At 36.5% G+C, this 25,148-nt stretch overlaps 4 protein-coding genes and 1 long non-coding RNA gene across 14 annotated transcripts in view; 2 read left to right on the top strand and 3 right to left on the bottom strand.

Annotated features, from left to right (window-relative positions):
• The window catches only part of dlg1 (discs large 1), a 347,088-nt gene that overhangs the window by 213,045 nt on the left and 108,895 nt on the right, over window positions 1-25,148 (top strand). The gene's annotated exons all lie outside the window — the stretch shown is intronic.
• LOC138135817 (larval cuticle protein A2B-like) lies at window positions 2,856-3,818 on the bottom strand. Its single transcript, XM_069054744.1, has 3 exons — window positions 3,665-3,818; window positions 3,095-3,609; window positions 2,856-2,991 (listed from the first exon to the last, which is right to left on the bottom strand). Exons 1-2 carry the CDS (start codon window positions 3,674-3,676, stop codon window positions 3,115-3,117), a joined length of 507 nt encoding a protein of 168 aa, XP_068910845.1. The 5' UTR covers window positions 3,677-3,818; the 3' UTR covers window positions 2,856-2,991; window positions 3,095-3,114.
• LOC138135816 (larval cuticle protein A2B-like) lies at window positions 7,074-8,187 on the bottom strand. Its single transcript, XM_069054742.1, has 2 exons — window positions 8,036-8,187; window positions 7,074-7,694 (listed from the first exon to the last, which is right to left on the bottom strand). Exons 1-2 carry the CDS (start codon window positions 8,045-8,047, stop codon window positions 7,146-7,148), a joined length of 561 nt encoding a protein of 186 aa, XP_068910843.1. The 5' UTR covers window positions 8,048-8,187; the 3' UTR covers window positions 7,074-7,145.
• On the bottom strand, window positions 14,831-15,933 carry LOC138135814 (larval cuticle protein A3A-like). The gene is made up of 2 exons (XM_069054740.1): window positions 15,777-15,933; window positions 14,831-15,585 (listed from the first exon to the last, which is right to left on the bottom strand). The coding sequence occupies exons 1-2, from the start codon at window positions 15,786-15,788 to the stop codon at window positions 14,920-14,922; spliced, it is 678 nt and encodes a 225-aa protein (XP_068910841.1). The 5' UTR covers window positions 15,789-15,933; the 3' UTR covers window positions 14,831-14,919.
• Window positions 23,418-25,114, top strand: LOC138135823 (uncharacterized). The gene is made up of 3 exons (XR_011161094.1): window positions 23,418-23,667; window positions 23,723-23,946; window positions 24,006-25,114. It is a non-coding gene; the product is annotated as an uncharacterized lncRNA (long non-coding RNA).

Below are 25,148 nucleotides of genomic sequence, written 5' to 3'. Positions count from 1 at the left end.
GAGGATAATTTTAAATGAACACCCGATATATTACATAATTTATTTAAGATGCAATGCAGCACAAAAGAAGATAAAAGTGCTAACTAGTTTTGTCAAATCATAAATCAAGCAACGACACGCAAATGTTGCTTGACTGTTTACATTAACCGAGACAGAAAGGCAAAATTTAATGATGTAGTAGAATGATAAATGATAATGCTTATTTGTTAAATGTAAACCACACATAAGCTCTGGGTTGCATTAAGTGCTATAAATGCAGAAAGACGTTATGCACAACATAGGTACAGTTGGTTGCAAAAAAAAAACGGGAAACGAAAATTTTCCTAATGCACATTTGATTTTGTTCGTTTTTCAATTAATTGTTTACTTCTAACCTATTCTAACCCATCTTTCGTATAAAAACATTGTACAAATGTGTCAATTTTATTCAGTTCCCGTTTTTTTTTTTTGCAACCAACTGTACGTACACATATTCACAAAACAATAATCACAACTAAACTAACTGTCTTTGTCTACAATGTGTGATTGATTATAGACACTTAAAAAATACGAAATACGGAAAACGGTAATATGTAAATTTTTGTCATAAAATTTCATGCAATTGTGAAATTATCTAATTACTAAACAATTGGATAAAAATACGCTCTCACATTATGTAAGCGGAATAGAAATATGAAAGTTTCATCCACCCTCTAGGTGTGATATTATCTATTCAAAGACATTACGTTATAAAAGGACTTATCGGCAAATTCAGGTTACGCCATAAATCTCTCGAGTGTGTCATTTTCATTTAATAACACACTAATTACATAAGACGTTTTTAATATATTGATGTTTTTGTATGATTGTTTAGTTTCATAATTTTAAATGCAACTGTAGATTTTGCATATATCGAGTGTTCATTTAATTTCTCCTTAAAGTTAGCGTTGCAGAGTCGATTGTGAACGCACCACGGATTACAGATCTCGGATCGCTGTTTAATGATGAACTGGAGTAACATTGAAAAATGGCGAAAATTGCTCAAAATTGGTACAATAGTCCTTCTATCCATGCTAAAGTACTGTGCCAAATTTCAAAAAATTTGATCGAGGAATTTTAAAGTTATTACCTTTTAAAATTTCGGTATATTTTACACGCGTTCTTATGAGAAATCGATCAATGCTCGTATATAAATTGATAAAAAACATATTTCAAAATGGCCAATTTTTCTTACATTTTTCACACATAAAGTATCGATATCGTAGAATTTTCTAATGAATTTACAAAAAAAGTTGGTCGAGGATTTTCCATGTAATCGCTAATTATATGTGGAAAAACACGGTTTTTGAGGTTATGTACCTGTTTTAATAAAAAGTGAACAAAACGCATATGATAGACGTCGGTATGCAATATTACACTCATATCCCACGTTTTACTACAGTTACGTTAAGAACTTTAACAGAAATGCATTCGGTGTGCTTCTGTTTACTTTTACGTACAGTCTTAGTCAAAACATTGTAAAATCTCATGTAAGTGATTATCTAAATATCAAGAAAATAAACACAAAACTTACTTGCAACTGATTACAATTCGTTTCCAAAAATTAAAAACTTTTTTTTCAAATATTGATTCCTCGTAATAAACGTTTCATAGCATTATAAGAATTCCGCAACTTTTTGCTGAGATTGTTACTCCAGTTCATCCTTAAATCTAACCTCACTTTTTGCGTTGTTTGTGTTTTTAATGTGCAGACTGACCATATAAAGTTGACTCAAGTTGCAAAAAACCAATTTGGATTTGCAACAGCAATTTTATGGCATTAGTCGTTTGAAATTACTTTAAAATTGTACTTATATGGGAAATATTCAATCCAAACTATGATTTTCAGGTCCCTTTGTGCCTTTATTTGCTTCAAAAATATTGAAAAAATGCTGTTGCAAATGACAAGTGGTTTTTTGCAACTTGAGTCGAGTTTAACTAGTTATATGAGACTGACCCGTGGTGCGTTCACAATCGACTCTTTACGCCAACTTTGAGAAGAAATTTAAATGAACACCCGATACATGTAAGGAAGTTAATTTTTCGTATACTGCAACAAACTAAACAGTCTTACAACATGCCTGAAAAAGCATCAAAACCACATCAAAACATATCTCATTCAAATAATATCCAAACAGTTTCTTTAAAACATTAATTTAGAATTCGTTCTTATAGTATTGCCGTTATAACTTTTTATCTGCTCCGCCCACTAAAATTGACCAATCAGAATCAAAGCCAGATTCAATCTGTACAACTTTTCATCACATTTGCCACGTAAAAAAGTTAAGGTTAGAATTTTGCTGTCAAGTCCACAATTATTGTTTTAGGTTCTAAAAAATAAAATGTCATTAAGACAATTCGAATGTCAGAAATTTTTACTGTGTAAATCAGATCGTCTTAACAACCTATTTGATTGGTAACTAAGAAAATGAAATGGGCGGGGCAGATAAAATGTTACGTTGTCCTTAGTATAGAACTTAGTATTTCAAATTATTCCAAATTAATCCAATTTTTTTAAACAATTACTAAGTTATCATGGGTATTGCAGACACTAAAAATGAATTAACGAGAACACGCAGGAGGAAATGAAAAATAAATCAGACATCAGCATATAGTTGACAGAAGACTAATAAAATATCCGGTAGAGGCCTTTGTTGGTTTTGAAGCTGTTTACGAACTCGACCGTTGAAATGGGATGATATCAAAAGGACAGTTGGAATGATACTTGCTTGAATTAGGTCGAAATGTCATCAGATAAAAAAGTGTACAATACTGGGGTCGTTTATCTTACTGTGACGTTTCGTTCTTAACAAAATTTTGAATTAAACATCGTTCCATTCTCTGACACAAACATGTTTTATTTATTATCGCCACCCCGTCTTACAAGTAGTATAAAGAAGATAATATGTAACATCAGATCCAGGCGTTTGTTACAACTTGACAATTGTAATTCTCTTGTTAAACATTGGCGCAGTTCATTTGGAGTAATTTTTGTCAGAAAAACACCAAACTATTCTCTGAATTCATTTTTTATTTTTAATAAATAAATAAATTATCTTATATACATAACGTAAATCAGACGGTGCGGCTGTCAGTTCAGTGGTGGTAGTATCCGGTGTGGGCAGCGTATCCAAATGGAGCGGCAATTTTGGCCACAGGAGCTCCGTAACCGAATTTAGCGATCGGAGCGGCGTACTTGGCAACTGGGGCAGCATAAGCTAGAGGAGCGGCGACTTTGGCGACCACAGCTTTGGCGGCGAGAGGTTCTCTGTGCACGACAGCGTTGAAACCGTTCACTGGATCGGCGGTGTATTCAACGGTGCGTTTTGTACCATCGGGGTCCACAAGGGAGTAGCTTCCTTGCACTACATCACCGTCACGGGATTCGTGCTGGCTCTTGCTATCTCCGGTCAAACCGTCTTGGATGTCGTAGGCGAAAGAATACTGAGGATGGGGATCGTAATCGTCGGCAACGGCGACTGGAGCGGCGAGTTTGGCGATGGCAGGTGCGGCGTAACCGTGATAACCGTGGTAAGGAGCGGGGATCACCCCAGCACTGGCGACGGCGACGAGCGCAGAGAAAGCTAAGATCTGGAACATTTCGCAGAATTATTAATTATGTAATGTTGAATTATTACGTTCGTACCTTGAAAGCCATATTTGTTCCACCAGTCAAAGTTGTACGTGTTATGGTCTCGTATGGGACTCAAGAGGCTTTTATATACAAGTTGTTCGGTACTTAATAATGGTGCAACTCTTCAGACACGCCCTTGCAGAGGCCATTCTATGTTTCAGACAATAACGCTGTGGTCCTTTCATTTGCCCGCCAGGGTAGCTGCCCAATTATTTAACATTAGAATGATCTCATATTGTAATAATTCAGCACCTATAACAAGAACCGGCACGTTTCGACTACGAATTTCACTCTGAGGCAGGTTAACCCCGGATTGTCTTAATTTGGTCCTAAATCGATAGAAATTGCTTCGGTCTCTTAGTTTATCTACATTAAGAACCCATTACGATCCCCCATTACGCCACGCTAATATTGAAATATCAGGTGGATACCCGAATGAAACGACAGAATTCCTATTTTTGATTGTGATAACATTTTTCGGGATTATTTTAACGTTAAAAGATTAAATTGATGTATATTTGGTTGCCTATAGCTGAAATATAATTTTACAACACTATTTGATCAAACTGTTACCAGTACTTTCCGGTTTCCGGTACGAAGATGGACAAAGAAAGTGGAATGAAGAAAATATATTTGGTTTAATGTAACTCTGAGTTACTCGCGCTGGAATGCGTCACCGGACCTGCTGCATGAAAGCACTTTTACTTTCATAATAACACCTTTCCTAATGGGCCTGTTAGAAATTATCAAAGCTTGCACAACCGCTATAATTATTGGCATCGACAAGCACAAATTTAATATTAATCTTGTAGCCTACAATAAAGCAATTAACATAATTTCTTAATTCGGACGGTCCCGATAAACGCCTGTTAAGCGATCATACTTTAAAAGTTTCAATAATAAATTACTCCCTTAATGGGGCTGTGAGAGTTCGGGTTCTGACATATCCCGGATTTCTCCCCGGAAAATTGACCGCTGTTGACACAAGCGATTCTACTAATGGAACAGCGACAACTTGTTTGACTACCGGGAACTGAGCAAATTATTTTAACGAAGGGGTTGAACCCCAAGTTTTTCTTGCTGATTCTTTTCCAACCTACGGGAATTGGTTTACTCACGGTCAAGATCAAGGTGTAAGAAATTAATTAAATCATTTCTGGTTGTTTTATCATATCCGGTTTTTGGATTAGTTATTTGACACCTGCAATTATGGAACAGAGACTAAATAATTCGTTCGTTAAAAAGTAATTGATTACTTTACGTAAACATCTCTTATAATTTGTGACAAAAAAATGCAGTGTTGCCAATTCTTATTTTAAACAGCTAATTAGCTGTCAGTTGTCTGTTAACAAGTCGTCAAATTTATCTTTGTGCAACCGACCCTTAGTGTTAGTAACGTGACTGAAATAATTCAATCAATTTCATGGTACCTACCAGAGTTGCCATTCCGAGTAAAATTATTGTATCAACATATCAAACGCTCGGTCATGCTTGATGTACCGGAATAAGCTTCTTCAAGTTTTAACATTGTTACCTGCTCGAGTTTTGATGTAATTGCCTGAAAACTTTTCGTATTCTTTTTTATTTAAAAATAGAAAACTTCAAACAAGAAAGGTTTCTACATTATTTAATACTGTTCAATACACAAAGATTCTTTTATACTTCTCACCATGTTGTATGTACATTCACAAATATTTGTTTGTATAAGATAGCTTAGGTCGTTCTCATTATTCACCTAGGGGGTGGTCTACTCTTCACAGCAGTAATATAACTGTATTCAATTATTTTATACAGTGCGAATGTAAAGGATGGCAGAAAATTCCTACAATGTATGTCGTTGCTTTGTGGTCACTGAGTGGTATATTAAAGTATAGTTTATGCCAAAAGAGAAAAATCAGGAGTCCATTTAAATGTATCCTCAAAGTAGGCGTTACAGAGTTGATTGTGATCGCACCACGGATTACAGACATATTACAGATGACGGATCAGCTGCATCTGCAATCTAACCTCACTTTTTGCATTGTTTGTGTTTTTACCCGAATGACGAGTGGTGCGTTCTAAATCGATTCTTCAACGCAAACTTTGAGGATAAATTTAAATGAACAACCGATACAATTTGACCTCTCCACGAATTGTTGCCAGAAATCAACGACATAAATTTAAGGAATTTTATTCCTTCTTCCTTCCTTTATACTCACACTAGCACTGTGTATAAAAGTACTTATAATATCTTTTATGTAATAAAGTGCATATTATTGTATTATGTAAAATCTTTCATGGATAGAATAGGCAGAGAATATTTAAAACGAATAAAACTCAGAATCGAGTATTCTCTTTAATAAGAATTTATACGAAATCGAATTCAACACAACATGGTGCTGAAACTGTCTTGTCTTTTTGTCATGATATAAACTGGATTGTGACTAGCGAATCTTCTTTCATAATTTAACACGGGTTTATGGAAAAGTAGATTTTACTGCAATTTAATAAATGTAAAGAAACAACATAGAGAGAACAAATTGTCGTAATTAAAAGGCCTCCAAAAACAAAGAAAACCTAAATGAAACTTGAAAAAGTAATGACGTTATACCTTGAGGACCGTATACCAAAGTAAAATTGGACATTTTAAGAAAGGGGCATGAAAAAGAGTTAGTTACAACTTAAATGAGGTTTATGAGAGGAGTACAGCAGGAATAACGATGCAAAAGGGGAAAGAATTAGACATAGATTAGGTGTTAAAAGTTGAAGTGAAATAATAGAGAAAATTGGACAAACCGTTTAATGTCAAAGGCAACGCGTCCATCTTATCAAGAATATTTATGCTAATTACAAAGGTTTAATAAAAGAGAATGGCACGTAACTAAGACTAACGAGCTGCCTTGGGACGAAACAAGAGGACTTGTTAGAGGGGTGCTTTCATTTAAAATCGGTGTAAATGGAAACAGCGCTCCGAAAGGGCGCCCCTCAAGTATTTTTATTAAATACTCAATAGTAATACCTGTAATACCGACTTTACTCGAATTTGACGTGATCGTTCTGCAAACTGACATGATGAAGGTTCAGTGATGCGGGCAAGTTGTCAGAAAAATTGTTGAAATTAATTAATCTGAGTGTCTATTCCATTAACAACGTCAAAAGCGTTTCCGCATCATTCTAAACATAGCATTATTCAATATATCCGCAAATTATCGTTGGTAATGCTGTTCGATCTCAGTTTCAATGTTGTCTTGTTTGCACGAGTAGTTAACTGTTGAACTTTAAACCAATTATTAAGCCAACGCTCCGAATTATTAACCCACTTATGACATTTATGAATACAGAGATGTCTGAACATCATTAAACAGGATCCTCTGATTCGTATTTTAATGTGATTTAGTCAATTGTGTGACGTTACCGCGAGCTTTCAATAAAGGCACGCAGATTTAATTAATTCTTTTTATTTTTCATTAATCTAAAAATACATTGTACACAGGTCAAGTCTATAAGTTCGTTTTTAATAGTATTGGGCCTTAACGTAAGGGAGAGTGTAGGGATTGTAGGTGTAGGGGTAGGCATAAGGGCTGGCGTACGCTACTGGGCTTTGAACGACATTGTGAGCCACGGGGGTGGCGTAAGCAAATTGCGAGGCCGGAGCGGAGTAAGCTACGGCATCGACATTAGCAACGACCGATCCGGAATGCACTACAGGAACTGACTTGACGACGGGAGTGGCGACGGTTTGGATGGCTTGGAGAAGAGGACTCTTCTTGACCACGGCGTTGAAACCGTTGATCGGGTCGGCAGTGTAGTCAACAGTACGACGGGTACCATCAGGGTCGTTGAGAGAGTACTGGCCGTGGACGACGTCTCCGCTGCGCGATTCCACTTGACTCTTGGAATCTCCGGTGATGGGATCTTGCACGTCGTAACCGAAAGAATACTGAGGATTGGAATCGTACTCGGTGTCGACTACGGTCTTCACGACGGGGATTTGAGCGTAGGTTACGGGATGAGCGACGATCGAAGCTCTGGCGACGGCTACCAAAGCGGCGAGGACGAAGAACTGTCACAGACAAATTTAAATTAATTGCATGTTCAGTTAATTACATCAGATTGAAACCGAAAAACTGGCGCTTCGTTTCACGGCGGCCGGTTTTTAATTTGTCAAATTGCCAGTACTAGAAATTAATTTTTCACTAAACAAAATCAATTTAATCGACATGAAAGGGCTCGCAGAAATTGGAGAATTATTACATTAAACGAGACTTTAAATGAATTTTATGTCAATTAATTCTTGTAACATTTTACATTAATTTTGAGTCAAAGCCACATCTCGATAATTGACATGACGCGCCTCACATAATAATTTTTGATGAAGGAATTCAAAAGAAAATGTTCGCTTACCTTGAAGGCCATCGTGGAAGTGTTTCGTCTCAAGTTGACTTGTTTCAAATGATGCCCATGGCACCCGGTAGCTAGGTTTATATAGGTCGGACTAAGACACTTGCCGTTTTCCTACACGGCGATTCTTCAACACCACGCCCATGGAAGGTCATCCACGTTGGATTCACGCCAAAAAAACAACGTCTTACTTTGTCCACTTGATTAGTTTCGAGATTTTTCGGGCAATTACTCACGTAGCCGATATGAAATCGTCGAGATCTTCATCTGTTTTCTAGCTTATTTTATTAAAGAACGATTTTTTTATTTTGGACGAAATGTAGACATCCATATCGAAAGGGAAAACGAAAATAAATACGAGAAAGGAAACGGAAATATTCGCAATAAATCAACCTATCAATAAACCGTTTGAAAAATATGAGCAAAAAGCGTGATCCTGAATCGTGACACTACAACTTATTAAATTTCGCAAAAAAGGAACGCGATAAATTAAAGTGTCTTCTGCGCTGCCTATTAAGCCATCATTTGTAAATTTGTTTTTAATGGAACGTAACGAAATTTCTCGATGACAAACGCACTTTTAATGAATTCGACGATTTAACATTGCTTTTGGCTAAACCTGGAACCTTGAAGTGACACTTCCTATTTTTTAAGGTACATAAAAAATTCTTAGCACTCGTTAATTGTTTCGTGCACTCAAATTATTCTCATATATAATATACCAAGGGACAGATATATTGCCGGAAATTTTTTCGAGCACTTCTCACACACGAGTCTTTGTAGCAAGAAAATTACAGGAGGGCGCCAGCCCGAGGGTAATTTTGAGCGACAAACACGAGTGTTGGACTGCAAGAAAAAATTTCTGGCGATATATATTTGTCCCGAGGTACATTCGGAAGAGAATCGCCCGAAAAATTTTTTCCCTAGGTCAATTATATCGGAAATTTTCCCTAAGGAAAATTTCCGCTTAATTAAATTGCGATTGGTTGCTATTCAAACAATTCGTAGTTGTGATTTGTCAATATAAATGATGTGACATTTGAGGGCGATTCTCTATTAAATAGATTCAAAATGAAGTGCCGAAAAATTAAAAAACATGTGTTTTCCAAAATTACCATAAATCGATCGACTTTTGTGTCATTTGACTTTTAAATTATCTATTTTACATCTGGATTAATAATCATAAGATCATTTTCACGGCCTAATTTTTATATAAATTTATTTAAAAATCTTCCCAACATTTTAATATGGGCACATAATGCTTGAAACGCGATTGAGGTTCTTTAGCAATGTATCAAATTTTCGATCTTGTTCATTCAAAATGTATTAAACTCACATTCGTAATCGACACAACTGATACACCATTTTTAAAAAAGTACATCTTTTTCGTCCGAGTCTGAGTTTTCTGGCCGAGGCGCAGCCGAGGCTTGAAAACAAGCGAGGACAAAAGACACTTTTTCGCAGAGGTGCACATTACATTTTTTAGGCGACCGCACGAACTACAAAACAAAAGACATCATTGGAAAAATTACAAATTTATTTTCTATCTACTTTTTTCAAATAGATAAATTTATTAATACATTTTAACATTTTCTTTTTTATAATATTCGTTATCATCTTGCCAAGAAAACTATAAATTTACTATTTGCAATTACGTATATACATAGTTTATGGTGACAGGACAATTATCGGTTTGGTCGGTTTCGTTGCTAACTTACTAAACAGATCAACAGTTGGCGCCACGATTAGCGTCCGAAAAAGAGTTACTTTTCATCCGCTTGTGAGTACGTAAAATTACCGTTCTCGTAAAGGGTGCCTAAAAAATTCTTTGTAGATTAAATTAAACTGCTTCTAAATTGAAGTAACCAGTTCCTAAAAAAAAATATTTATTTACCGTAACTGTAATAAGTTTCCTATGACTCTCTCAAAGACCTCTGCTTTTGATTTGAGCGTAATGATAATGATAACCTTTTTGTGTAAAAGACTTTGATAGAAGAGCTGCTTTGATGCAATGCGGGAAGAATTCATTACGGTATCCACAGTACCGCACCATGGAAAAATAATTAAAAGACGGCAAACTGGGAGTAATTGAAGTTTCCTTAATTTATAGCGGCCAGACAGCAACTTGGAAAACAACACTGATAAACCAATCTAATTTATTTAATCGTTTTTTTGTCATCATCTAATAAGAGACTTGACATTTTCAGTTTGTTTATTCGGTTGTAAAACTGTCACTTTACGTATTCACTATATGGCTGAGTTAATTTCGCTTCGCCTATCTAAACGAAGAAAATAGGATTTTTACGGTTTTGTGGTTATATTTTTGATGTATGTAGTAAAGTTGTAGCGTCATGACTGCACATGTGTCACACAATATTAGTTCTTGTGCGGAACTTAAAACATTTATGGACACAGCTCCGCAAGTTTTATACACTTTGGCTCAGTAAAACAGCTTTGCGTATTCTCGACCAGTCGTGCAAATGGGAAATATTTTCTAAAATATTCCTGCTTCAAATTGAGCAACGATCGTACGTCTAAATTTGACAGAGGAAGACAATAGTTTATGCGCTGGTACTCCAATTAGCATGCAGCAGTTTCATTTAATTAGCAGTCCGACATTCTTTACCGGCTATAAAAACCCACCGGTAATACAATTTCACTATCAGTCATCAATTATCACCCATCATGATGACAGTGACGGTAAGCCTGTAGGTGTAGGTTTATACGCGACTGATTTATTTTATGTTGTAATCGTAGTTCTTCATCATCGCCTGCTTCATGGCTTTAGCCCGCGGAGGACTTATCGGCGCACCTGTCATTCCACTAGCCCAAGCAGTTCACAATCCACAGTACACGTTCGCTTACGACGTGAAAGATTCCTTAACTGGCGATTTTAAAAATCAAGTTGAGAGTCGCAACGGTGGCGTCGTTCGGGGGCAGTACAGTCTTATCGATCCTGATGGTACAAAACGCATTGTAGACTACTACGCCGATCCTGTTCATGGATTCAATGCTGTCGTCAGGAAGGCTCCGATTGTTAGGGTTGTGCCTCCGGTTGTTGCACCGGCACCGGCGTTTGCAAGGGTTGCTCCTATTGTCGCCAAACCTGCGGTGCGTGTGGGAATCCCCGCGCCACTAGGATACAATTTTTTTTAGCTAGTCGACCGATACAGTCATTGCTCAGTATTCTCATTTAAATGTTACCTATTTTTGTAATTATAATGTTGTTATAGTTAGTGATAAATTTATTTAATAAAAATCGTTTTCAAAAGAAATACGTGTGGTATGAATTTGCAGTCATTTGCTTCAAGCAAAATTTTACTTATACAAAGTTTATTTGTTATACTTAGAAGAAAGGTTACCTACTTGTATTTTGTGGTCATTCCAAATTTTAAACTGTCACAAAAGCTGATTACATGCATATCTGAAGAATGCGGTGAAAATACGCGAAATCTTTTAACATCCTCGAGATTGTCTTGTTTTCTTCTTGGTACGTTTTAGACAGATGGCATGGTACTTTTGCAATATTTTGTCCCATTGTTCCTACCGCGTCATCTTTAGATCTTTCAACGTCTCCGGTCGGAATTGGCCAAGAAAATCCCACACCTGTTCCATTGGGTTCAGGTTGGGACTTTTGGCTGGTCATCGGAGACCTCGTATACTAACCTGTTCTAGTGGTAAAAGACAACTCTCATAACGTGTGGGTGGGCGTTGTCGTGCATAAAAACAAAATTCTCACCAATAAAGAGAAAATTGGAAACAACATTCGAAAATGTACCTATGTGCCGTCATTGCCGCGTTCTCAACAAAAAGCAATTCGGTGTGAGCTTCTAAAGAGACACCAGCTCACATCATCAAACGCCTCTATCAAATCTCATTCTGGGAGACATGCAGCTTCGTCTGGATCATTCCCCTGGTCTTCACGCCCATCTGATAATCTGGGACTAAACGTAGACTCATCTGGTTTTCCTCATTCGTTGTCGCCTCAATCCACGTACTGGTGTGAAAACGCAAGTAGTGCTCTTCACTGTCCTACGTATAATGGGGAACCAGCAGTTTGTGTTCTCGAGAGTAAACGATGTTCTTTGAGTCTCCTAATTGTTCTGCCTGATATTATTACTCCACGAACATACGAATATCAGCTAATTGCCCAGCAAGAATATTTTACAGCGAATCTTGATATCGCAGCACAGAAATACGAAGAAACCGGTCATCCCGAATCATTTGTGAAGTGGCCCTTCTGGAGAATCTTCGTTTTTCATGGAACCGCGAGAGTTAGTCTTGTATAGCACTTCGCAGTATATTAAGGTGTCCAATATAGCGCACTTCGGATGTCGTCGCTTAAAGCAACAATTTGTACAGCAATTTCGCGCAGCAAATAAATAAATTGTTAAAAGTTGACGTCTACAAATGAAATTTTAATAAAAAAGAAAACACAAATGGAAAACAACCAGACAAGGTAACGATTTTGTTGTTTAAAAAAAAACGCTCAATAGCTAGTTTTGCCGTGGAAATACAATATTATCTGATTTTTTATCAAAGAACCACGACCTGTTGATGATGTAGGTTGCAATAATAAAATTTTACTAAATTTAGGGAATTTAATGATATCTATTGGCTACACCTGCCAATGCCTGTCATTTTTAATGTCTTTGACAATAGGCAAACTCGCATTAGGCTCATATCTCGCATTAAAAATATGAACATAGTAAAACGTAGTAAAACATTTATTAAACTATCAAATGACTACTATGAATATCTCTACATAACCTCAATTTTGATGAGATTTTTCATCCTAGATTAAAAATCTACAATGTTACCAGCTCTATTTTAGGTGTAAACTGCGGTGTTGGTGGTTCTTTGAAAAAAAAAACAGATTATATGTTAATTACGATTTACCTTAAAATCTAAAACTTAAGATACATATAAGGTTTTACCTACGATCCTCAGATAAAAGCAACTTTATTGATGTGAAAGCTTTACTCTAAATTGTCATTTTATCCACCGACAAATTAAAAGAGAGGTCTTATTGGTTGCCAGCCATGGATAAAATTGGAAGGATCTTTTATCCATCGGACTTGGACCAATCAAAATTAGAAATTGCAGTAACTGCAGCAACCTAACCAAATACAGGAACGCAGCCACGGTACCAAAGGAAAATTAAAATTTTAAAAATTAAAAATATTGAGCTAAGAATTTGTTTTATTATTTTTTTGTATATTCGATTGTAGATAAAGTAGTAGGAGTATTATACTCGCAAGTAAAGGTTTTTATCCACTTAAATAATTACATGCACTCGCCTTCGGCTGGTGCAGCAACCTTCATTTTCGTGGATAAAAACCTTCTTTCCTTACTCATGTAATAATATACTATTTTTGTGCATCAAGTCATAAAATTAATTCTGTACAAAATGTTACCATAAGAATAAACGACATACATACAGGGTGTCCCAAAAATAGCGGACTAACTACTTACTACCGTATCCAGGATGTTTAAATGTACACGAAAAAAATATGGAAAACATTTTTCAGACAAAAAAATTAATTATTATTATTTTTATTATTAACGGTAATACAATGTAAACAAAGATGTACTCGTACATCATTACCTTGCAATGTTACCGTAGTGGATTTAAAATATTTTTTTCGATTTCCAAAGCTTCTAAATTCACTATTGTGCAGGATGAGATATTGGTAGTGAGTAATCCTGTACTTTGTGATAATATGTACGATTAGAGGTAGCTGTCATGACAATTTAATACATATATTTCAAAATAATTTTCCTGTTAAGTGCCACTTTCAAGGACCGCCCAATCAGTAAATAAGTCCAATAGAATTTTTTAAACATTTTTCTGACGTTTACGGTAGTCTCTTCTACACCGTAGTACACCGTTAGTCCGCTATTTTTGGGACAGCCTGTATTTAACAAAAAGACTATATCAGTAGATAATTTTTTTCAGTTAAAAAAAAAATCAAATTGTTTACTTTATTCAAACAAAAGGTTTTTTTTTTTTGAAAAACATCATCATCAGATAGAGAATCACTTGACACTTGTCATATATCGGGCGTTCAAATAAAATCCTGAGCTGGGAGGGCGTTGGAAACCGTCAATTGTTTTATTTTTTTAAAGTGTAAATTGACAGTTTTTTTTCTTTATTTGTAATATTTCATATTAAAAATAGAATATAAAAATCGAATATCTAAGGGCACTTTTCGCTGAAAACAAACATGTTCAATCATGTGCCGATTAAACATAAACAAATGTCATTCGTGTCAAACGGCAGGAAATTCAAACTTTACACTGTTCCAAATGGTTTGGTGTTTTCAACGCCTACTCAGCCCAGGTTTTCATTTGAAAGGATGATACATTTTTTCAGGGGATGTATGACACTTTCTCCCATTTGCCATTTGGACTTATGTAGGTATAGTTAGTTATTCATCACTGAAACCTCTTACAAATCGATTCAGATTGCATGAATTATTTTTATATTTTTTATAATGACCAGAAAAAAGATGTTTCACTTTTGATGGTATATTTCATGATTTACGTAATGAGAAAGTTTTAACGATCATGAACTTTGTGCCGTTTTATGATGTTCGAGAAGATTTTCTGTTATATTTCCAAGTCTCCCAACAACACAAAACTTTTTTCCATTTGGCCAACTTTCCATCTTCCATGATTTACAACGACCCAATTGCGAACATTAAACTACCATCCACTTGAAGCGAGTGCTTTTTAATTTATAATTTTGAAACGGTGGAGAATGTCGAGTTTCGTGAATGTTTGAACATTTCAACATTAACATTTACACATCATTGTTTTATTTAAACGATAAAAATATGTACATCAGGCAAAAGACAATTAATTGATAGGCATCAGATGATCATTCAAAAAGCGGCATACGTGAAAGGTGCTGCCACTCTCGCAAATCCATTGGGATAGGCGGCAGCGTACGCCGAAAAAGCTGGGGCAGCGACTAGTGGTGAAGTCAAAGGAGCGGCTAGTCGAGCAACAGCAGGCGCGGCAACGATCGGAGAGGCCACAGGACCCGCCACCCTGGCCAAAGCAGGCGCAGCAACCACCGGCGCAGCAGCCACTCTGGCGGCAAACGGAGCCGCAGCCGCTCTTGCGGCTACAACCGGTGCCGCAGGAGCCGCTGCCAAGACTCGAGCTGCAGGAGCAGCGACGACAGGAGCGGTCCTGGCGACGACAGGCGCTGCAACTACTTGACCTAGGGGTGTTTTACTAACGACGGCGTTGAAACCGTTGATCGGATCGGCGGTGTAATCCACAACTCTTCGGGTACCGTCCGGTTCGACGAGGCTGTATTGTCCTTGGACGATGTCTCCGCTACGACTTTCTACCTGGCTCTTGGAGTCACCGGTTATGGCGTCCTGCACGTCGTAGGCGAAAGAGTATTGGGGGTTGGGGTCGAATTCGGAGAAACGCGCCACAGCCACCGGAGCAACCGGAGCGATGGGGGCTACTTGCGCTACTGGAGCGCCCACAACTCCGCCCCTGACCACGGCCACTAAAGCTGCCAAGATGATGAACTGCACAAAAGAAAGTCCTCGTCAATATTTTTTATTGGAATAAACTAGATTAACATCCTCGACCGAGGATGATAGACTAGTTCTTTGTTTTCTCTCAAAACACTTTTTCACACTTTAGTCTCTCGCACTAATTTAATTGCACTCTTCGGATCCCACATCACTACCACTTTTTGTTTGCACCTGAGACCTACCTTGATTGCCATGTCTTCTAATTTACGTTGCCAGTGAAGATCGACTGATGTATAACACAAATCGTGGGCGGTTTATATACCGAAGACATTAAAATTTCACAACGTATCATTTGTCACCTATGCATACTAAATGCATATTTGGCAACTGAACAACGCCGAACTTTCAAAGGACCTCTCAGTTGTCTACTCAACGTTTTGTTTAAATTAAGGATGTGTCAGTAATTTACGATTCTTTCTGCTCGACCAGTCAATTTTGTTCATTTTCTAAATCAACACTTGTTCGGTTTTTCTTTTCCCAAACGCTGAAGTTAATTAAATATAAACTTAAACGCAGACGAGGAAATTAAACTTGAACTGAATTAAATGTCTGTTTCACGTAATAAAGTCTCTTCGGTGTAAATATTAGTGTCAGAGACGGTCATCTGTTTCAGGTTGTAACTTCCATTTGTCACGGTGCGATTTTCAGTATCCTGAAACCGCGCAATTTATTTATCAGTAAAATAGGATGTGCTCTGGAAAGTAAGTTATGGTCCACGACGTCTCACATATGGATAAAAAAAGGAACAATCCTGCCTCGATCCCTAAGTAGAGTAATATCGTTTATCAACACCCCCGTTTCCATTATTGACAGTTATGTGTGCTCGTTGTCCACGAGCTTCTTTTGCAATACTCGTTGTTGGCCAACTGATAGAAAACAGAATTGCGCGACAATGACGATTTGTATTCAGATTATCGAACGAAATCGCGTCCGGAATTACTAATTCCCAAAGAAATCCCGAAATTATTACATAACAAACGAGATGACGACAAAAATATGACGGTGTTAAAAACGGATCTGGGGCTGGAAAAAAGGATCGATCCTCGCTCACAGTCAGCTGCTCCTGATTGACCTTTTCAAACTATAATATCAGAGACATCAGCCGAAGAGATTTGCATGACAAAAACTTCTTTCGGAATATGAATCCGAATAAGTCCGTAATGTGACACATTGCAAGTGAACGGCCGAAATTTCATTAGCCACCCCATCGTTTTGAGGTTATGCTTTTTCTTTTTCGGTGTGCGATAAATCGTCGGTTCCTGTAAAAATGAATTTGTGTTGGATTCGAGAGACGTCGAATTCACAGCAGATTAAGCCGTTTCTTCCAAAAGGAAAGATGCTTAGTTCCAGACTAAGCTAAAAGGCTTTTCTTAATATCAGACGGGTATCGTAAGATGTACAAAGTAAATGTTTCCGTAAGGAGCTTGTAACGGTGTTCAATACTAGTTATGATGGCTTATAAGCTTCTGAACTTAATTTAATAAATTATGAAGGTAGCGGCGAGAGTGTACAAACTGAATTTACAATCAAAATCGGATTTGATAGCTCCTGCATAAATGCAGTTTGCCTTTGTCATTTATCTTTCCGCATACTCAGTTAGTTTTCTTTGAATATCTCCTCCATTCGTTGTCATAATTCACCTCTTTAGATTCTACCGGATACCATATTAAAAAAATACGCCCAGCCAGCAGTATTTGCTTTCCATTGCATCAATGTTTTCTCATTTAAAAAGGAAAAGGAAGATCCGGTGTGATATTGTAACGCATTATCTGTCAAAGAAGGTTTTTGGGTAATTGTGTTGAGGCAAGTGATTTCGAGTTTTGCGCAGCTTCAAATCTCACACCTTTTTAACGATCCAGTGAGAATACAGCACGATATTTTTCCATTCGATGCTGGACGAATTAGTGTCAAATGTATTCATCTGAGCAAGGTAGTTAATTTCATCCGATCCAGTTTTAAACTGATAATAGCACCCGCCAAAATAAATTTAAATGTTTTATCATAAATTAACAAAATGTATTCCTTTCATTCGCTTAATAAATCAGACAGTTATACAAGATATTTCAAGAGACACAGTTCAGTTTCAAATATTTTAGGGTGAAGGTTAATTTTTCAATGTGACCTTATTTGGTGTCATTAAAAAACAATGCGAACCAAATCGTACTCTAACGTCATACAGTTTACCAAAATAGTAGATTATATCATTAAGAATAGAAGTGAGTCTTGTTGTGCCAGGTGCAGAGATTGAAGACCGAGACGCAGTTGAGGTTGCCAACTGGGCGAAACATAAAAAGACCTTCTACTCTGAATGATATATGCAATTTTATCTTCAGTTACAATTTTCAAATTTCGGCTCAGGGACGCGAGGGTCGCGGGTTCGATTCCGACCCAGGGCGGAGAAAAAAAAAATGCTATATTCTATCTCGTGATTCGGAAGTCACGTTAGGCCATTGGTCCCGATCTATTGAGTTGGTCATCACGCCCCTCATAGATTTGTAAACCAGTCCTAGACTGTGTAACAACATTTTTAGTACTTGAAGGTTCAATAATATTAGTAAAGTCTACTAAAGTTTACTTTTTAACGTTGAACGGCCATCTTGCTATTTTTGATTTTGTCTGTCATGCGTGCAGATGGGCGACTCGTGTTACACCACAGTGGCTTTTTATTGGATAATTTAATTATTAAATATTTGGTGTAATGATTGATAAATAAATCGCTAGAAATGCTTCAAATGCCCTTAAATTTGACTCGGTCAAGCCGCCTGTGAACATTTCAACTCTTAGGATTTGAAGTGTCAAGTCTGGTTACAAAAAAAAGCCACGTCAACAGTTTCTTACACAAAGGCGCGATTTTCCACCGCTTGAAGATAAAAACCATTAATTGAAATATGTATTTGGTTTTTGCACGAAATAAAATACAGTTATATTTTTTTTAATAAAAATACATTTACATATTAACAAAAACATTTTAAATATTAAAGTATATCAAATTGCAGCACCGAATCTCTGCATTAAATTATTTTTTAAATGCATGCATTTCCAGTGCAGACCTATATGCAGCTAGCAATGATCGTTATAAATCTGCTTGCTGCTTTACTCGTATAGTAAACTTTCTAAACATATAAATATTTCTATGCAACTGAAAATAAACACAATTACGTTGAATTTTGTGCTTTCATTTATCAAATGCTTCGAAAAGTTCCATTGCACTATCTCAGAACCAATAAATCTCCAGTACGAGCGATAGTTGCAAAAGTTATATAATCTCGTGACTCACGAGGTAGATTTGATTTAGTTTTATTTTTTAACTGTTTGTTCACTTTGTGTATTCAAATGAGAAGACATCAAGTGTTGCTCTTTAGCATTAGAATTTTTAAAGTTATCTCGTTTCATTGACTCTGCGTGATCACCTTGAAAAGAATCTATTTTATCAGTTTGTTCCAGTTCTGAATTATAAATGAGGAGGTGTGGTCCTGGTGGAAAAAATACAGATAAACCAAATCGAACAGTTTTCACTTTCGTTTACTTCTCCTGCATATTTTTGTCGCAAAGTAACCAATTTAACTTGGTTTGAGCATTATTATTCCGTACCTTCCTTGTCCTAAAGAAAAGAAAATTACTCAAGAACGTATAACTGCAGAATTAATGAGTTTTCTTAAGTCGAACATTCGATATAGGTACAGTCTGGGCCACACCTTTTGCTTTCTTACACATTACCCGACATTGACACACTTACTTTTAACACTTGCATTTTTGTATCACCGTCATGATCAGCAGTTCTTAAAAGACCTGGATTACATAAGTTGTGTAATGATTTTGCGCGAATTATTAATTCCAATTTTTTCGACAGGTTCATCAGTTTATTGTTGTAATTTTCTTCCGAATTTACGACTGGTGTTTATTGAATAATCAATAAAAGCGTAATTGTGGAAAGAGCGTGTTTAATTCGAGCTCCCCACGATGAGGAATTTTGACTGTTTGTTCTTGGTGAAGCCCCGAGGCGTTCAGGATATCGAATTTTGTGTGAGGTCTTTTTCGTAATAATAAACGACAGCTGTATGGAAATAATGTGATTACTGCGAGAACTCAACCGCGAAATAGTTAAGTTCATGACCAACCGTAGAGTTTTTGTTTATCTCCGGGACCACAATAAGCGCCATTTGCTGTGTTGCAGGTCTTTGTCCCTAACTTACATAAACTTCTCGTTATTCTTATTAACGGCGGCGGAAAACACAAAAGAGCTTCTAATGGGCTCCCTGTTCTCAATTGAAAAATTAATTCTGTAAATATCCTCACTGCCACTTTCGCTTCCCTCAAACACGATAAAAGCCCCCGCCGGAGTACACCATCGGAAAAAATTCAATCAAACGACAACGCCGTGATGGATGTCTAAATCGGAAACTTGTTCTTAGAACATAATAATTTTATAATTCGAGGGAGATTCGAGGGAGATTCTTGGCGTGATTGCTAAATTAACTTTTGACGAGTTGGAAGATTTTGAGATGAATATGCAAGAAATATTCCATCGACGCTCCATCTCAACAACACCAACAGCTAAAGTGGATAAAGAAAATTTCCCGGGAATTCTCCGGATAGAATTTAATTAAATTATACGTCAAACACTTCCAATACTGGACAAAAGCTCTTCCCGGATTACACACCTAATTACGATTCATAATGCAGGTGTGATGGCTCATCTTGCACATAATAAAGACTATTTCGCTGATCAAGGTCGTTGGACATTCAATAGAAGCGCACCACGTGGCAGAAATAAAACATCGTTGGAATACTTACTCCATTGATTTTTTTTTTAATTATTAGGCTGTGTCCGGAACTCGACAAATCATTTTTTCTCATTTGTATTGACTCGACGGTGTCAGACTGTGAAATTACAAAACTGATCGGATCAAATCGTTTTTCAATTACCTGTTTTAACCAGATTTAGTGAGATATTAGGTTCACGAGGGTCCAAACATACAAAAAAAAAATCACTCATCAAAAATTGCTCTTGTAATGCTGTTTACGCCAAACTGCTCACAATTGTTAAAATTAATTTTATCTTCAAGCGGTCGAAAATCGCGTCTTTTTTTTAACGCTGGCCATAGGGATTTACATGCTAAAAAGTTTAGGGTTTGTTAATGAGCTTTTTAGTACGAATTTTTAAGTGAAAGGTGGTAGGATATTGGATTAATATTTTATAAATCAATTTCAGTTCGGCCCATCGTACAAAACAAAATAATCACGGAATTGGAGCAAAAATTGGTTTATTAAATTTACCACGTGGGCAAGAAATAATGTAATAAATTAAAAGTACTTTTTTAAATTAATTCCGTAATTATTTTATTCAGCAGCATAAAATAAACTTAAATTGATTTATAAAATACTAATCTAATATTCTGCCAAATTTCACTTAAAAATTCCTGCTAAAAAGCTTATTAAGACGACCCAAAGTTTTTGTCATGTAAATCCCTATGGCCAGCGTTAAAAAAAAGGCACTGTATATACAGTGCGCCCAGAAATGTGGTAGCAACTTTTACACAAAGTGTCACAAGATGGCACTTTCGAAAAGCCAAATTTGTTCAATTTTGCAACATTCAATTTTTGAATTTTTTCAAAAGAATATGTTAAGGAGGTTTTCCGAACAATTTTTACCCCCGGTTTGTGCACTAAAGTTTGTCGAGATGTTGCTCGAAGGGTTCAGTTATGCATTGAGCATAATGGCGGTCAATTTGAACATTTGCAATAAAATTTAAATTTGAATGTTTTACGTTTGACAATTCTTGACATTTATTTATCTCAATTTAGATAGCGGCGTTGCCATACATAAAAAAGGTCTCTGTAAAAAAGTGTCATCTTGCAGGACCAATCGAAAAACTTGCTACGACATTTCGGGGCGCTCTGTATAAAGTGTGGCTTTTTTTTTCTGAGCGGAGTAGAAATACTTCAAGTCCTAGGATTAGGACTCGACCGAGTCAAATATAAAGTCATTTGAAGCATTTGTCCCGATTTATTTATCAATTACAATTATCAATTACAGGAAATAGGTATTTAATAATAAAATTATCGCTATTAAAAAAAGCTTCTAAAAAAGCGAAATAACAAAATTATGACTCATATTTAACCGGTTCCACTGTGGTGTAAGACAAGTCACACGTGTGTTCAGTGTCAAAAAGTAAACAGTTATAATTTTGATAATTTTTGTTATATTTAGCGAATAACTGAACTATGTCCGATGTCATTGAAAACGAAATGCACTGCACGCCTCCAGAATTGACGCAGATTGCGGCAGATTTTCTGCAGCATCTAATCCCACCAAAGTGCCGAAAAGTTTACAAAATTAAAATCTCTAAGTTCCTCAGAGGAAAAAATATAAATTATTATTCACCAATTTGACAATGGGAGATATGGATGATTTGGGCTCTACTATCTTAGTAAATCTCTGGGCTTGGCACAAAAAGACTCACTTCTACGCTTAGTGATATAATCTACTATTGTTTAACACTCAAGTGATTAGAGCCTACAGTTGTTTTGTTATTTTAGCCTGTTTCAATCCTATACAAGTAAAAAGATTTAAAGTTGTTGACAAACATTTTTTATTAAAATCATACTTGTGGTGTTCTTCCGAAGGACAATAATCTTACAACAATAACGAATTCAGGGAATCATAAGCTTCGCTTTCGTTGGTGAGTGCGGCAGCGTCAGTTCTCTTGTGCGAATTTCCGATCTTTTCCCTTTTAATCCGTATTAGATGAGTTTCAACTTTGGAAATTGGCAATTTCTGCAACACTAGAACGATGACACTTTGATTAGATCGCCATCTAAAAGTCGTGATGTCTTCGTGTGCCCATTATAAACGTAATAACATTAACACGAAAAAGTGGAAGTCTTCGGTGTCGACGAAGTTTTTACGGAATTCAATTTCATCAAGGTCCGATCTATAAATTGATTTACGAAGAGCCAAACGAGTGTAAGGCTAACGTATAAATTTAAATTAATTTATGCTTATCATAACGTAAAATTTGAACAATAATTTATTCCCAATTAGCTAATGATCACTAACATACTTTTAGATATTAATTATTATTTTCGCAATTTTAGCATTTTTGGGCACCTAATGATAATGGCATTATAATTTGAAACGTAGATGTTTTTAGATCAATCTGAAAGGCAGAAATTAATATAAAACCCAATACAAACACTTGTAAGTTTTCTGATTTTACAACAGCTCATCCACGGAAACAACTTGATAGATGCTAACTTAAACTTAAAAAAAATTACTTCACCACTCAAGAATAAGTAAAATTTATCACTCTACTTCTGTTAACAGCATACTTAGATGTATGTATTTATCAAATTGCTGCATGTGCGCGCTTTCGCAGACATCAAAGATCAAATCATTGAATTCCCCGTTGGAATCTCTTCTTTCTAGACGACGATCTAGTGCCGTTATTATATTTTTTGCTTGGCGATCGTCTTTGATACGTCGAGGAATGCTTTGGTCTCCGTTAAGGTTTTTCTTTTTTCATGAAAATTGTTCAGAGAGTTCTGGTGTAATGACCAGTTAATCAAAGTCTAAATTGAGGATCGTCGATAAAACAAGAAAAATTGCGTAAGTGCACAAATAATACTGTTCGATCTACCAATATTGTTCGGCCTTGCTAACATCTGTCCCACACAAAATAATTTAAAGTGAAGAAACCTGAGACAAACATAGTTTCTGTCCTCCTACAACATACAATTTGACTAAAGGTCAAGATTTAATCTGATTCTAACCAAATTGTACAATTGTATGGGCGGTGATAGGGGTGGCAACATTTAAATGGTGACAGTCGCGAGCAATTCTTGCATTCTACGAGTCCACCAGTCGCGGAGCGCGACACCCAATTTCGTTCAAAATCGTCGAAAAGAAATCTATATTTAAATGTCAACCGTTGGAAATTAATTTACGAACGTTTTATATGTAGATCGTAACCTTGAACTATAAGTGTGCTCGTATTTTTTATAATTTAACACAATTAATTTGCATTATTTCCACGTCCGTAGGAGATAAACAAAGCCATTAAGTTGGACCGCGTAAGAAAAAAGAAATAATTCAAGCCAAGTTAATTAATTAAAAACCCTTTTACAGCTACTCCTTTGGTGGAAGAGAAGTAATGAAATTTTTATGTGAACATTAAATGTTATATTACCGATCCGATTTATCGCAGTCTCCGCCTTCATCCCTTATAAACAGGGTTATTAATCAAGGACGTTTGCTTTCGTCAATTAGAGAAGCCTTAGAGGTGTCTGGTTTAAAATTGTCTGGCGGCTGAGAAATGGGGGTTGGCTGAGATTTTCCGGAGATTTACTATGGCAAGCCTAATCTATTGTTGGCCAGTGGCATGTCTGTGTGTTATTACTAAATTGTACAGGTAACCTATTGCTACAATAAATCCGTTCCATCCACCTGACGACGAGCTTCCATCATCCGAATTTGGGTCAAAACTGGAGATATTTTTGCGCTTTTTAAAAAGGAAAAAATGTTATTGATGGCGACGCTGTTGGCAATCTTGGGAGATTTTTTCGACCGACGCTTCAGTTGAAACAACAGCCAGCATGCGCTGATCCTTTAACAACAAATTAATTATCCTCCAGGTACCGACAGGGTTAATTAGTGGGTGAAATAACGTTTGCTTACTGTTACTGACTCGTGTCAAAGCAGGCTGATCAAAGATCAGGCGAGCGTTAATACAGGGACTCCTATTAATGCCTACCCAAATATAATGTTGAATCCTGTACTAATTAACTTGGAACTTGTACCGACAGGAATAAATTCGAAAAAATCGTAATAATTCGCCGACTGAAGTGGAGGGTCGAGGGTTATCAGATCATTAAAAATAAATGGACAGGAGAAGGAAAGGCATTGTACATTTTTAAATAACTCGGTCTCGAGATCGGTCCATAAATCCATTTTTTTCCTTCCACAATAACGCATTTTATTGTAATAAATTCAAATCATGATTTACAATGTTAGACAATAAATGTCACGTGTAAACCTGCTATGATAGCCTTATTTTCTTCCTCCTATTCTTTCGCATTATAAATTTAACATTCGTGACCAATTTACGAGGTTAGCCGTCATGAAATTTCCATAATTTCATATAATTTTTGGCAAGAGATGACGAAGAGTTAAACATACATCAGGGGCACACGTTGATGCGTTTTTTTAAGCGAGAACCCTCGTTCGCTCCGCACGTTACAAGTGTTATGTTATGGAAGAAAATGAAGAGAAAGAGTGAGGGTTGATCGCGGTTTAATATGTGAGCAGAACGTCAATACAAAGTTTTTCGATAGTACAAGATTCGACGATTAACGTTTACGCCCCAATTTAATTAATGGAATTTTTGCGGTCGGAATATTGGAAATTTCCTTAAGGCGTACGTCAAACGTGGTAAGCCGATGATCGTCCGGCATCTCCCCCATCAATAATAATCAACTGAGTTTATTACCATATTTGCCGGGGCATAATAAGAGCGAACAAATTCGCAATTGGAATTCCCCCCACGAAGACGTGA

The sequence above is a fragment of the Tenebrio molitor genome, chromosome 7 (genome assembly GCF_963966145.1).
Source record: "Tenebrio molitor chromosome 7, icTenMoli1.1, whole genome shotgun sequence".
Lineage (NCBI taxonomy): Eukaryota > Metazoa > Arthropoda > Insecta > Coleoptera > Tenebrionidae > Tenebrio > Tenebrio molitor.
This window is presented reverse-complemented; position numbering and strand designations above follow the sequence as displayed.